We start from the raw sequence: 15,580 nt of genomic DNA on the forward strand, positions 1-15,580 counted from the left end.
GTATATGTTGACATTGGATTAAAGCGATTCGAAAACCTTAAAACAGAAAACCAAAAGTTTGAAATTTAGTAGAAATTGTCGAGGTTAAAATGCTTGCTGCTCAAAGAAAATTTGTACAAGTGTCAATTAACGTCAAAAAGAAATTATTATTAAATTACTTAAAATGTACAAAACTGGTGATTGCACAAATATTTCTATATATTTTGACAATGGATGAAAGCAATTCGAAAACCTTAAAAGAGAAAACCAAAAGTTTGAAGTTTAGTGGAAATTAGTGTGCTCACCAAGATTAGATTATTCGAAGCTGCGATGATGAGATTGGTCAAGTATTTTTCAAGTGTTTTACTTTGATTAAGCTGCACACTTAATTCACTTATAGTTTCGGAATCTGGAAAGTGAGTCTCTTCGAACACTTTTTCCAATTCCTTAAATTGTTCAGGAGTGAGATTTATCCGATTCCTTCGGTTAATAGGGTTTTTTCTGTCCCACCATCTTGCATATCTCTATTCGTAGGGCCTAAAATATCGAAGGCTAAGTTTGGCCAGGAAGAAAAATAGTTTGTTACATATGTTTATTTAATTTATAATTATTGTTTATTCTCGTAAAAATATTAATTTAAATTTTATTTCATTTTTAATATGCCAAGAAGGTAAATGTAACAGACATAAAGTAGTACCAAAACTAAAACCATCAAGGTTTCTTTTCCTGTTAGAACTTGGAAGTTTTCTTGTTTTTTCAGGATACTCGTAAGAAAAAAAAGGGCTGATCATTAAAGTCCGCTTAAGAAAGATTTCGCTCTTTTTCTATAGTGTCCACGATTTGCCATAATCTTAGAGCAACCGAGCCTCAGCTTATCACTAAATATCTTTGACAGCACGAGACCGGAGAGAATTCATAGAATCGCAAACTGTTATACTAAGCCAACGACACAATTTAAAATAGTGAATACTAAGCCCATCGCAGTATAGTGATTCTGAAAAAGTATTACCGTTGAAAACAAGAAACTCGCACTTGTCAATATCAAACAGGTCGTGGTAACGAACTGTAGTAAGGAGCGACCCGGCTCAATAGTAACCAAAATTCTAAAAAATTGAATTTTTATACCAATAGTTACATCAAAAGAATCGTATTTTAATGCTGATTTTAAATATATAAGTTTCATTAAGATTTGTCTTGAAAAAATAAAACAATGAAAAATAAAAAAAAACAATGAAAAATAAATTTACAAAGTTTTTTCTTCTGAAACTACTGAAAGTTAAAACGAACAGAAATTATTACGCATTTGATGGGCTAACCCTCGTAATTCCTCGCTCTTTACGCTTAAGTATTTTTAGTAATTTCAACTATTTATTCTACGGCCTTTGTGATTCAGGGGTCATTCTTAAGGAATTGGGACGAAATTTAAGCTTTAGCGTAAAAAAGCGAGGTATCGACGAGGGGTGAAACCCCTCATATACACAATAAAAACATACGAATATTGAAGTTCGTTACGTAAGTTATGTATATTTTTTACTAATGAAAACGTTCGTAATTAATTAAAAGTTCTAGTAGGCTTTTTAAGTAATCAAAAAATTGGAGGTCAACTAGGGCCCCTCCCTCACTCTTTTTTTCTCAAAATCTTCCAATTAAAACTATGAGAAAGCTATTTAGAAAGAAAAAAAATCAATATGCAAATTTCGTTTTAATTATTTATATGCAGAGAGCCAAGATCAAAACATGCATTAATTCAAAAATGTCCAGAAATTAAATTTAAAAAAACAAGTTTTTTTAACTGAAAGTAAGGAGCGACATTAAAACTTAAAACGAACAGAAATTACTCCGTGTATGAAAGGGGATGTTCCCTTCTCAACGACCCGCTCTTTACGCTAAAGTTTGACTCTTTCTTTCAATTCTACTTTACTAAACACAAACAACTTTAGAGTATAGAGTGGAGCGTTGAGAAGGGAGCATCCCCTTTCATACACGGAGTAGTTTCTGTTCGTTTTAAGTTTTAATGTCGCTCCTTACTCTCAGTTAAAAAAAAAAACTTGTTTTTTTTTATTTAATTTAGGTAAAGGCCGACATCGCGGGAGGCAGAAGTAACTGAAATCACTGAACGGGCAAGACCAGACTCAGTTTCACTAATCAGAAGGTCTTCTGCATAAGTCAGATATGAGATATCAGAATGTCGTAGTAGGCACGTAGTCGATATTTTTGATAATACATTTTCAATACGAGCATTAAAAATATACGGAGAAAGAACTCGCCCTTGTCTTACACTGCAACGAACAGGGATATGACCAAAATAAGAATTATCTAATGACTTAAGGCGAAGGTTAGAACTGGAATACCAAAAACGATGCACTGGCATAATGCTGTCCATGCTTTAGAATGACAAACACTGTCAAATGCTTTAGACAAGGCTAGGGTTGCAAAATGAAGTACGCAACGAGTTCGATGGAAATCTTTTAATAAAGAAGTCAAAGCACAGTGAGCACGCTGACAGCCTAGTCTAGATCTAAAACCAAATTGATTATCATCATTTAAACAAAGCTTAGTGATATAATAGTCAGAGCGCCAAGTTCTGTATCTTGCTTATTTCGATTAGTACCCATGCCGAAAGGTACAAAAATTTTAAGGGTGGATCCCATGGTAGTCGACCAGAATATCGTAGGGCGCATGTTCAAAGTTGGGGTGTTTCTGAGACATAGGCAAAAAATACTAAATTTGGTTTATAATGGGGCTCGACGATTTTAATTTTTTTACAGATAAGATAGGTCAAAACCAGCGTACTCTTACATAAATAGAAAGAAGGGACTTGGGGTTACATGAACATGATTTTTTTTGTAAAAAAGTAAAAAAAATAGAATAGTTTTTACTGCAGTTTTAAAAAAATAGATTTTGGTCAACAAATTTTTAACAGAGAAGCTAAAAACTCGAAACTTTTTCAAGATAAAGTATTTTTTTATATTCAAAAACAAAGCCCGTTTAATTCCGAACACAATCAGCTAAGAAAAAAAGTTTAAATTATTGTATCTGGGGGGTCTGCAACTTTTTTAGTGAGTGTACCCGAAAATAGGAATTTCGTCTAGTAGCCCGCTACCTAGCGGGAAGTTGATTGATAAGCTAAGCAGAAGAAATTGATAAGCAGAAGCTGAAAACGAAAAGTGAGTCAGGTAGGTTAAGATAAAAAAAAACAAAAAACAAAAAAAACAGTTACTAGAGGTTGATTAAACGTGTGATTCTGACCCAAATACTGATTTGCTGATGGATGATAATGAAGAATATGACACAAATTTGGAAGATCAAAAAAAAAAAAAACTGAAAGAAATAGAAATTCTAAAAGCACTTTTGGGGTTGTAAAGTTGTTTGGCAAAAGGATTGTAAATTTTTTTGCAGAAGTAAGAGACTTAATGAAAGTGATTTACAAAATTAAATATCACAAGAAACTAGATGATAATGACTTCTTCAGATTTATAAGGACTGATTAAAAGGCATGTTACACTGACCAATCAGATTTAGTATTGGAACTTCCAGTTCTAGTGAAAACCCGTGGGACTGCTTGTCAAATGGGACACCAGTGATTTGAAATTGATTTGTCAATATATAATCTAGAATAGTTGATACTGGCTGGAGAACAAGTAGTAAATGTGTTCCTTCTTGTTTTTGTACCTATTTATGAAAGTAGTCAAAATTACAACACAAAGTGGCCAAAGGTATATGATCTATGCTGTACCTCTGACCAGTTGATGCATATTTTTTGACCTGTGTTTACTCTAAAAAAATAATGCAATACATGTTCAAAATTGATATCAAAATTGAATTTTGATATCAATAGCTACTTCAAATAATCGCATTTTAATGCCGAGTTCAAATATATAAGTTTCATCAAGTTTAGTCTTACCCATCAAAAGTTACGAGCCTGAGAAAATTTGCCTTACTTAGGAAAATAGGGGGAAACACCCCCTAAAAGTCGTAGGATCTTAACGAAAATGAAACCATCAGATTCAGCGTATCAGAGAACCATACTGTAGAATTTTCAAGCTCCTATCTAAAATAGTGGAATTTTGTATTTTTTGCCAGAAGACAAATCACGGGTGCGTGTTTATTTCTTTGTTTTTTTTTTTGTTTTCTGTTTTGTTTTTTTTCCGAGGGGTCAGCGTATCGACCAAGTGGTCCTAGAATGTCGCAAGAAGGCTCATTCTAACGGAAATGAAAAGTTCTATTGCCCTTTTTAAGTGACTAAAAAAATTGGAGGGCATCTAGGCCCCCTCCTACGCTCATTTTTTCCCAAAGTCAACGGATCAAAATTTAGAGATAACCATTTTGTTCAGCATAGTCGAAAACCATAATAACTATGTCTTTGGGGATGATTTACTCCCCCACAATCCCTGGGGGAGGGGCTGCAAGTTACAACCTTTGACCAGTGTTTACATATAGTAATGGTTATTGGGAAGCGTACAGACGTTTTCAGGGGAATTTTATTTTGTTTGGGGGTGGGGCTGAGGAGAGGGACTATGTTGGAGGATCTTTCCTTGGATGAATCTGGCATGGGGGAAGAAATATTCAATGACAAGGGCGCAGGATTCTCTAGCATTACTATAAGAAAACAATGAAAAATAAACATGAAAACGTTTTTTTCCAATAAAAGGAAGAAGTAGCATTGAAACTTAAGACGAACAGAGATTATGTTTTGCTTGATGTTTTTAAGAGAAATTGCATATGAATCGTTTCGGGTACCCGACTGACGGCCGGTATTTCAAACAGTAGGCTGTACAAAAAGTGTGGTTCAATCATCGGCTGTTCCTGTTAGTATAAATTTGGGTCATTACCCGAAGGACTGTATTCATTATGTTGTTCTTGTAGGCACATTTTTGGATTATTCGTCTGATCCGACTAAAATCTTGGAATTTCAATTCAAATCCTTTTCTAACAGGGAAGGAGGACACTTTTGGACACATAGGACGTTTAAAGAGAGACAGGGTTTCCTCCAATCAGTTTTGACCCTTGAAAATAGAGCTAAAACTAAAAAATCTACGATTAAATGAGCCTTTGCACAATAACCATTTGTTCTAAATGATGACCTATAAAAAATTAATGAAAATATTGTGTTTAACTTATTCTTATTGCCTATTTTGTATTCATGTTTTTACCTATGGGATCTATTACTTCAGATTAAATATCTAAAATGGAAAATCATTTTTAAGAATGTTCATTAAGCCTAAACGTTGGGAATTGTCTAGGGACTTGTTTACTAGCTAGCTTGCTAGTTAGTAAACAAAAATCTGAATAGTTTCTAAAAATTTTAGAATGTGAATTAGCTGGGACGGGAAAGGCAGAAAAAAGCTACATTAAAATCCAAGTTATTTTCCGGAAACCTGAAGTTAGAAACAACGAAATTGTAGTTATCCACTGTCTATACAAATCTATATAACATTTGTTGTTACATGTATGGTAATTTCTCAGGATTATCTTCAATTTTGTTCATATCCCTATCTTACCAAATGTGAATTAAATACACTGTAAGACTGTAATTGCTCCCTGCCAGGCATTCAGACCAGCTGACAGGGAAGTGCTTCTTCTTTGTTCCTAAGATTAATTTTATCGGCTTTCAGCAGAAGGTGAACACTTATGACACTTTTTCTTTTCTTTCCCCAGTTGTTCAGGGAGTTAGTTGAGTCCTTTGAAGTACTGAGGGAGTCAGTACACCTTAGGTGGAGCTGTTATTCTCGAATTTAAAGAAGTTTGATGTTGAAATTATGGCAGTACATGAGCCTCCGCTGATGTGAATTCGTCATTGATTTCATTTTTTTCCCTGCCCCTATAACAGCTTTAATGCTAGAAACTGATCTTTCAAGCTGAAAATGATTCCTAAGCCTTATTTAGTTTCAGAAAGATATAGTAGATCGGTTTAAATTCCTTATGCAGTAATTAAAACAGCATGGTGATTACTTTGCAGTGTTTTCTGTACATGGTCATTAATTAACCCACAGAGAAATTTGATCGCGGGAGGAGGAAAAACGACCGAAAACTCCTAAGACAATTGAATTACACATAAAATTAGAACAAATTAGATCAACTATAAAAATTCAAGATAGCAATCTAGGACAGAGGTGGAGCACTGTCCAGAAAACCAGCTCCCAATCCCCTTAATCAAACAGTTCGTGGTAACGAACTGTAGTAAGGAACGACCCGGCTCAATAGTAAACGAAAGTCTAGAAAACGGAGTTTTGATACTAAAAGATACATCAAAAGAATCGGATTTTTATGCTGATTATAAATATATAAGTTTCATCAAATTTAGTCTTTGTCATCAAAAGTTACGAGCCTGAGAAAATTTGCCTTATTTTGGAAAATAGGGGTAAACACCCTTTAAAAGTCATAGAATCTTAACGAAAATCACACCATCGCATTCAGCGTATCAAAGAACCCTAATGTAAAAGTTTCAAGCTCCTATCTACAAAAATGTGGAACTTTTGCCAGAAGACCGATCACGAACTCAGTTTTTTTTTTCAGGGGTTATCGTATCGACCGAGTGGTCCTACAATGTTGCAAGAGGGCTCATTCTAACGAAAATGAAAAGTTCTAGTGCCCTTTTTAAGTGACCAAAAAATTGGAGGGCACTTAGGCCCCCTCCCATGCTCATTTTTCCCAAAGTCAACAGATTGAAATTTTGAGATAGTTATTTTGTTCAGCATAGTCGAAAACCATAATAACTATGTCTTTGGGGATGACTTACTCCCCCAAAGTCCCCAGGGGAGGGGCTGTTAGTTACAAACTTTGACCAGTGTTTACATACAGTAATGGTTATTGGGAAGTGTACAGACATTTTCATTTTTGTTGGTTTGGGGGGAGGTGAGGGGAGGGGGCTATGTGGGAGGATCTTTCCTTGGAGGAATATGTCATGGGGGAAGAGAAATTCAATGAAATGGGCGCAGGATTTTCTAGCGTTACTATAAAAAAAACAATGAAAAAATAAACATGAAAAAGTTTTTTCAATTGAAAGTAAGGAGTAGCATTAAAACTTAAACCGAACAGAGATTATTACGCATATAAGGGAGTCTTCTCCTCCTAAATACCTCGCTCTCTATGCTAAAGTATTTTTAGTATTTCAACTGTTTATTCTACGGCCTTTCTTGTTCAGGGTCATTCTTAAGGAATTGGGACAAAACTTAAGCTTTAGTGTAAAGAGCGAGGTATTAACGAGGGGACAAACCCCCTCATATGCATAATATAAATGTAATATAGAAGTTTTTTAGGTAAGTTAATTTTTAAGTTACATATATTTTTTACTAATAAAAACGTTCGTTAAAAATTAAAAGTTCTAGTTGCCTTTTTAAGTAACCGAAAAATTGGAGGGCAGCTAGGCCTCCTTCCCCATCCCTTATTTCTCAAAATCGCCTGATCAAAACTAAGAGAAAGCCATTTAGCCAAAAAAAAAGTAATATGCAAATTTCATTTTAATAATTTATGTGCGGAGAGCCAAAATCAAACATGCATTAATTTAAAAACGTTCAGAAATTAAATGACAAAAAACTAGTTTTTTTTTAACTGAAAGTAAGGAGCGACATTAAAACTTAAAACAAACAGAAATTACTCCGTGTATTAAAGGGGCTGTTCCTTTCTCAACGCCCTGCTCTTTACGCTAAAGTTTGTTACCGTTTAATAAAGTAAAATTGAGAGAAAGAGTCAAACTTTAGCGTAAAGAGCGAGGCGTTGAGAAGAGAACAGCCCCTTTCATACACGGAGTAATTTCTGTTCGTTTTAAGTTTCAATGTCACTCCTTACTTTCAGTTAAAAAAAACTCTTTTTTTTATTTAATTTAGGGTCGGAAGGGGGAATTTTTATTTCAAAATCTGGGAGGGGATGTTGATTATATTTTCTAAGAAAATAGAAGACTAGGCACTTATTATGAAACTAGATTGGAAGAAAGGGACTAAATCTAGAGAGGAGGCTAATGCTCCACCACAGATAATCGGAAAATAAATTACCAAATAGATAATCGTCTATTAGACAGTCACATCAAAATAAATTATGACATCCAACATACAAATAGCAGATACTGCTATAAATGAAAAAAAGAATCCTAAAGCGAAATAGAAAATAAAACAAACAATTAGACCAAACTTAATACGAACAATGGTCACCAAAAATAGGAGTAGGGATCCCACTCCCTAGGCCTTCAAGAAGGCAAACTGCCATTGGCACTTTGCTGAAGAGCAACCTGTATTTTGAGTAGTCTCTTTCTATTTTGTCATGACATACAAAAAACCATCAGGCTAGTAAAAGCTTAAGAGTAAGTGCCGCGCCCCTCCCTCTCGACCTTTCTTAATAGTCTGAGTACCATATGAGTTTCTTTTAGGGCGATACGTGTCAGTAGCTGTTTGGTCTTTATTTAGTAGTGAGGTCAAGGCATCTACAAAAGAAAAAGGAAAATCACCCTAATGATCAAGGTTATTGTGGAGATCTAATGAAAGTAGACTGATTGTTTAATATATAGTGGTAATAACTCCTGGAACTATCAGAAATACTAAATTCGTCAAATTTACAATTATAAAAGTGAAACCATAAAAGTGAAAAAAATTGTTTGCTTTTTCAAAGTATAAACGACGATTCACTCTTTGAAAGAAATAGGGAGAAACAGCCATCCTCATTTTTTGGTAATTGTTGTTCATTTTAAGTTTGAACTGATTTTTTTCTTTTTGATTTATGTTGCTTCAATCTATTAGCTTTATGTTTGATGCAATTATTTATTTTAATTTCTGTTCGTTTCGGTTTCATTTAAACAATGATAATAATCTATATTTGCTGTAGGTTTGAATTATTAGAAAGCCTTATATCAGCTCTTTTTGTGGTTTGATATGGCTCTTTACTTTTCTTTGGAAAACTTCTGTTTGGTAAAATATTTTAAAATTAATATCTGGTCGCTTATAATCGACATAGTTTATTATTGGTTAATATTGGAAAAAGGCTGTAAGGTTTTCAGTTTTTTCGCTTAATATTTCAAATGTCGGATTTTCATTTAAAGATTTAAAAAAATTGTATATTCTGTTAAAATTATCGACTAGCATTAGTTTTGAAAATCATATTTTTAATATTGTTTTACCTTAGTATTTTGGCTTGATGAGGAGGAAGGTCTTCGTTTATGTGAAATAAGTATTTGCGTAAGTTTCAACGTCTCCTGACCGTCTCAAAGACAAAAGGTCCATTAGCGAAGTCTCCCAGGGGACTAGTTATCATTGAAAGCTATTGATAACTTGTGGTTTGACTATGAAATTTGATTGAAAAGATTCTGAAATTGTGTCGGTAAGTTTTTCAATGAAAGTGGGTTGCACCACGTGAAACTCCCAAAGCTGTCAAATTAATCAAACTACATTTCTTTTGAATTGATTTTTGGTGTTTTCTTAGCAGGCATGCTAGAACATTCTTATGGACTACCTTTTCCTGAAACAATATTCACTCTTTTTATTGATATAATTTTCATTAAAACTTAATATTTTTGTCTCTGGCACAAAGTATGAGAGGTTAAATTGTTTGGAAAGTAGGTGTTGGCTTTTAGTATATTGTCATTTACTCGAAATTCTTAACCAGGCTGTGCGAGCTATGACAAGACCACCCAGTCAACTCTAATAGTTTGGGCGCACACACTTAAATTTTTCATTATGAATGATATAGGACGATTCTTTACTGCATCGAATCTCCTTACCCAGCACCCCTCGAAGAAAATTATAGCCTAGTAAACGACTCAGCATTCGCACGTGATTCTGATTAATGGATAATTCTTCTGGGATTGGTCTGTTGACGGGCGTTTTCGGGCTGAAAACATCTTCCTAGCTAATTTATCTGCTATGGGTTGCCTCCTCCTAGTAGCATAATAATTTGAGGCATGAATATAATATGAGTTGGAGGTAATACGCTTCGGATTGTCTGTGCAAGATTTCGACTCTTGTTGATAGAAGAGCATCACCAAGTGCTGAAAACCACGTTGTTATGAAGATGGGCCCGGGATTACATATACCATTGCCTCAATTTATAACATTGGACCATTCAGGACCATTGGAGGTCCTAGGAGACAGGGTCACAGGTAGAAATATGATGTTTTTACTAGGAGACTTTAACGCCCAGATCGGTAGAAATAAAAATAGATGGTATCCTAGCCTAGGTAAATTTGTTGTAGGAAAAGAAAACAGCGGAAACAATAGCAGACTTTTGCAATTTCGTAGGCATAACAATCTAGTTAACCAATACGGTGTTTGGTCATAGAAATGCCCATAAGTTGACATTGTATTCACGTGATAGTAAGACAGCAAACCTTATTGATTTTGTTATAATTAATCGAAGACTTTCAGGATCAATACAAGATACTAGGGTATATAGGAAGGCCTTTATTGATGTTAAAAGTAAAGATCACCATATAGTCGTGTCTAGGGTTAATTTAGAGCTGAAATTTCGGAGGGGTAACTACGTCCCGCGAAGTTCTGATGGTAGACTCCAGGATGAGAATTTGAGAGAAACTTTCCAGGAACAGTTGAATACTAAACTTGAGAGTTTAAAATTTGACAATGTGAAAGATGGTTGGAATAATTTTAGAAAAACTATTTGTAAAGCTGCTGGTCTTACGGAAGAAAGTAGAGACTGCAATGAAAGAAGGTTTGAACTGCAGGGAAGAAAGTTATGAACTAAGGAGGTGTGAAGTGAAGGCCATCGATAAGATTGCCAAGGATATAGAAGATACAGCTAGACGGCATGATAGTAAAATATTGTACTGGCATGTAAATAAATTGAGAGGGAGTAGACAATCTGGACCTGTCCCAGCTAAAAATAGGAACGGGGCCACAACTAGTGATAATGAAAGAAACATTGAGATGTTTAGGGCACGTTCTGTGGATGGAGGATGACAAATTTCCGAAGATTATCCTTTTCGACCAACCACCTAGGGCTGAATAGAAAGCAGGTCGTCCACGTTTGGGGTAGGAGAATGTCATAAAAAAAATATTTAAAGGAAATGGGAGCTTCCTGGGAGGGTGTAAATAGGGAGGCTTTGGATAAAATGGGATGGAAGAGGAGCGTGCGTAGCTGTGCTGGCATGTGGTTTGTTGTTGCAGTGAGTGGTTAGTAGTAGTAGTGGTAGTTAGAACAAACAAAAGGAAAAAATAATTTTTCAAGTCAATATAATCAAGCCTGTGTCCTTTTTTGTCATACTTGAGGTTCTCTTGATCCTGGAATATTTATTAAGGTATTATAATGCCTTATGTTTTAAAGCAAACCACATTTTTCTAAGTCCAATTTTCTTCAATTAGAGTTCCACTTATTATGGTATTTTTCACCTTTTTATGGTCCACTTGGTGCTGTTCAATCTGAGATAACAAAATTTGTCAGAACCTCTAAAATGTTTTTGCTTGCATTAAGGTATATCTATCTTGGTAATCATGTCACTAAAAAAATTTATTCCAAGCTTATAAAGAGTACAAGCAATACTCTCTGATATGCAAAATTACACACACTGTACTATACTCAGTTCAAGCCACTGCACAATAAATGAGGCTGAGTAACGGATCCATAAAGTACGCAAATAGATGAATGTTAAAAAGCTAAAATAGAGATATATCGCGTAAGTTCTAAGAATTATGCTATTACAATATAAAAAGCTATTTGGGAAAATCAACATAATTTGTAATATAAAAAAAATATTAGCTAATAAATTTCTGCTAACTAGAACAAGTTTCATCCAATTTATACCTTTGGCCCTTTAAAATAGAAACTAAAGATAATGCTTTTCATTGAAAGTGCTTACGCCCACATTATTCACGTCTCTAGATTTCTTGCAACATAAAATTGTCAATAGAATTGTTGCTAGTATTACTGTAAATATTAAAACAGGTATCGTCCAATTTATATTTATATAATCTCTTGATGTTATTAATAAACAGGTCTCAGGAGCCTCATCTAAGGGTTCTCCAAGATAAGACCCCTGTGGACAATCAATAGCACCATCACATACTAAGTATTTAGGAATACAACTTATACCATCCTTACATCGGAATTCACATTCATCGTTTTCTTTAATTGTCTTTGAATCGTTACTTGATAACAGCCACCGAGCCGCTACTGACGTCCATTTTAAAACAAATCTCGCTGTTGGACGGATGGATCTTAGTCGTATTATCACTTTAGAGCTCCTTGATTCAAACTGTGGTTCACCCCAATGAGAAGGCAGTACTTCATTCGAGTTTTGGTTCTGGTTGCATAGTCGAGAATATGGTTCACTTTCTCCAGAAAATGTGAAGCTCAAAAAACTTTCTTTACAATATTTATCAAGTGTAAGCTGGGATATTTTAAACACAGGTTGATATGTTTTTGGTAGTTCGACTTTCCAGAAGCAGTCTATCTCATGTTGAGAGCTGTGTAGTTGTTTTTCAGGAAATACTATTTTTCCCGTATGTGTGGATTCCTGGGGCACCCCGCAATTATTTTCAAGTGCCTCTATTTCAAATTCAAACTGATACAAACTTCGGTCCTTAAATGAATTGGGGTAAATATTAGTCAGGTCAGCCAATAATTTTATTTCAGACCCGGTTGTCCAATATGTTGTGGAAATTGTGGAAGACAAACAAATACACTTAATTATGTCACCATCTGAATCAAGGAGTTTGATTGTATCATATTGCTTATTCACATTTAGACTGCACAAATTGTTTTTATTGTTTTCTGAGCTGCTGCACTGTCGTATGGGATCAAATTTAATACGTTTTGTAGTTAATCGCAATCGTTCATTGTCGTTCGCCTGAAAAATAGTTGAAAAGAAATTATACAGCATAGTCAAAAGTGATTCCTAAATATCTTGCAAACAAGAAAAAAGTCTTGAGCCCGACTACCCAGAAATGTTATGGCTTCTTGTTTTCTTCAGTAATTTCACAGTGATATTCAGAAAAACTGTTTCATCCGTTTTTTGGATTTATTCCAAATTTGCATCACACTCGTCTTGAAATGCACCCACCCCAAAAATAATTTCCTGTATCCATGCTTGGTTTAAGCTGTCTGAATGGACCAATTCATTCGCGTAGACTGTCGGAACTAAATTTTTAATTTGTGGGCGGTGCGCACAAGTGCAATCTAACTGCTAGTATTGGATTCAGCACACTTTTTTTTCTCTAGGTAGTTTTTCTAGTCTCTTATTGATAAAGGGAAGCTGGGAAGCACAGGAAGTTATGATTTTAGTTGACTCCAGAATGAGAATTTTAGAGAAACTTCCCAGGAACAGCTGAATACTACACTGGAGAGTTGAAAATTTGACAATGTGGAAGATGGATGGAATTATTTTAAGAAAACAATGTGCGAAGTTACTAATGAATGAATGAATGAATGAACTTTATTACCCGTAAAAGTACAAAAAACACAAAATACGGAGTATTATCAATAAACAAAGACAAAAACGATAAACAGCGACGAAAAAAAAATTCAAACCAACAAAAAACAACATGGACTAATTAACAAGTATCAATATGGAAAAAAGGCTGCAGAGGGTCATAAACGTGAATAAATTTGATAGTCTTTTTACATAAATCATCACTAGAAGACCGAATCCGAGAAGGCACATCAACTAAACCAAATCGAGTAATTATTTTTTTGTTTGAAGCCGGAAGCCGGAGGAGGAATTTGCAATATCTGAAATAAGCCGTACGCAGAGTATGTCGATCTATGTCATCTAAACAGATGAGCCATGCCTGATAAAAACAAAAGCACAGGGGAGCAATAAGCGTTACAAATCATACACAAACCGTTGCGGTTGTAAAGGCTTTTTCCATTCCCTAATGGAGTCTTATGGAAGAAAGTTAGGACTGCAGCTAGGGATATTAGAGAAAAATCTTTATGTTTAATAGTGACAAGGGGCTTGTATGAGAACAATATGAGTGATAAGCCATACTAAAACAAAAGGAATGTGAAGTGGAGGCCAAGGATCACTGGCGTATTAATAAATTGAGAGAGAATAGTCAATCTTGACCTTTCCCAGTTAAAGAACAAGGCCACAATTAGTGATAAGGAACGAGTTAAAGAGAGATGGGCAGAACATTTTGAGAATGTGTTAAACCAAGATAGAGTTGCAGGGAAAGATGTAGAAGAAAATGAAAAAGTTTATGATACCATAGATGTGAAGGAAGATTTTTTTTTGAGGAAGGATTAGCAACAGTACTAAAAGCATAAAAAATAATAAGGCTCCAGGTGCTGATAGTGTAGTAAATGTGCTTCTTAAATATGATGGCTCTAAAGTTAGATATAAGTTACTGAAGATTTTGAATATGATTTTTGAAAAAAGGGAAGTACCTAGATTTTAAGTAAACCTTAATTAAACTGTTATATAAGAAAGGTGATAAGAGTGAGCGTGGTAATTATCAAGGCATTAGTCTGGTCGCTCTAGGTAGCAAATTACTTAGTAATAAGATATTTTTAGACTCTGAAAAGCTGTAGACAAAAAACACAGGAAGAACCGTGCGGTTCTAGAAAAGATTGAGGATGCGTCAGCAAAATTTTCACTCGTAGGTCAATTATTGAGAAGTGCCTGAGTTATCAAACACTTTTAGTCCTCGGTTTTATAGATTATGAACAAGCGTTCGATTCTGTTGAAAGAAGAGCTTTAGAAAAGGTTTTATCCCTGTATTGTGTCCCCCTTTGCAAGGATGATTTTGGAATGATAGCTACAATTCATGAACTAGGTTTGGGCTTTTTCTGTACTAGGGTACAGCTATTGCTGCAACCTTGACCATCAAGTGTGTTCAGGCCCTGGGCATGAGAAGTTTCACTAATCTTCAAATACCAGGAAGAGAAGGAGGGAAAACAGCTGCGAGCCTTCCGTGACATTCAATCGATTGTCAACGATTGAGATCCACCTTTGGTAGTCTAGGGTCTGAGCCAGTTCTTGTCCCAACGTGGGCCAAAGCAAAGAAATCCTCTTTTTGGTTTGAGGTCAGCTTTGAGACAGACATGCTCTGTTTTTTGTGCTGTCCCCCTTGGCGATTCATCAAGACAGGGAGAGGCTGGCAGTGAAGGGGTTTTCTGGTCAGTGCCTCAGGTGGTCGGCGCTGGATGTGCCCGCACCAGCGCAGACGGTGTTTTTTGATATCTAACCCTATATTAAGCTTACAGGAGCATGATCGATGGAGATTTGCACTGCTCGGTCTGTCAGTTAGTCTGACGCCGAGGATCCTATGAAGGGGAGAATAGTCAAAGACTTCCTGATCATGTACCTCCGATGCTTTCAGCGTCCAAGACTCGCACATATAGAGGAGAATCAGTTTAACGAGTGCCTCGTAAATACGGATCTTTGTGTGCAACTGGATTTGACGCTTACACTATAGACAAGAGTTGATATTGGTAAACTTTTTGACATGGATGCCATTCGAGTGAAGACTTCTTTGGAGCTGCTTCCGTTGCTGTTAGTCAGAGATCCTAGGTTCTTGAATTCTTCTACCACCTCAATTTCATCTTGATAGAGATAGATAGGCTGTATTATATTTGGCGTTTTGGATATTTGGATTTTGTTTTAAGAAAATTGATTTTGAGACCCATTGATTGAACCACCTTGGTAAGCATTTTATGGACTTTT

General features: G+C 35.3%; 1 protein-coding gene across 2 annotated transcripts in view; it reads right to left on the minus strand.

Annotated features, from left to right (window-relative positions):
• Positions 1–7,981: 7,981 nt before the first annotated feature.
• The window catches only part of LOC136026014 (uncharacterized), a 117,523-nt gene continuing 109,924 nt past the window's right edge, over positions 7,982–15,580 (minus strand). For both annotated transcript variants that reach the window (XM_065702164.1, XM_065702163.1), the window contains one exon: positions 7,982–12,763. In XM_065702164.1, the coding sequence (XP_065558236.1) occupies positions 11,741–12,763 (1,023 nt within the window). In that variant the 3' untranslated portion in view covers positions 7,982–11,740. The remainder of the gene's footprint in view (positions 12,764–15,580) is intronic.

The sequence above is a fragment of the Artemia franciscana genome, chromosome 4 (genome assembly GCF_032884065.1).
Source record: "Artemia franciscana chromosome 4, ASM3288406v1, whole genome shotgun sequence".
Taxonomy (NCBI): Eukaryota; Metazoa; Arthropoda; class Branchiopoda; order Anostraca; family Artemiidae; genus Artemia; species Artemia franciscana.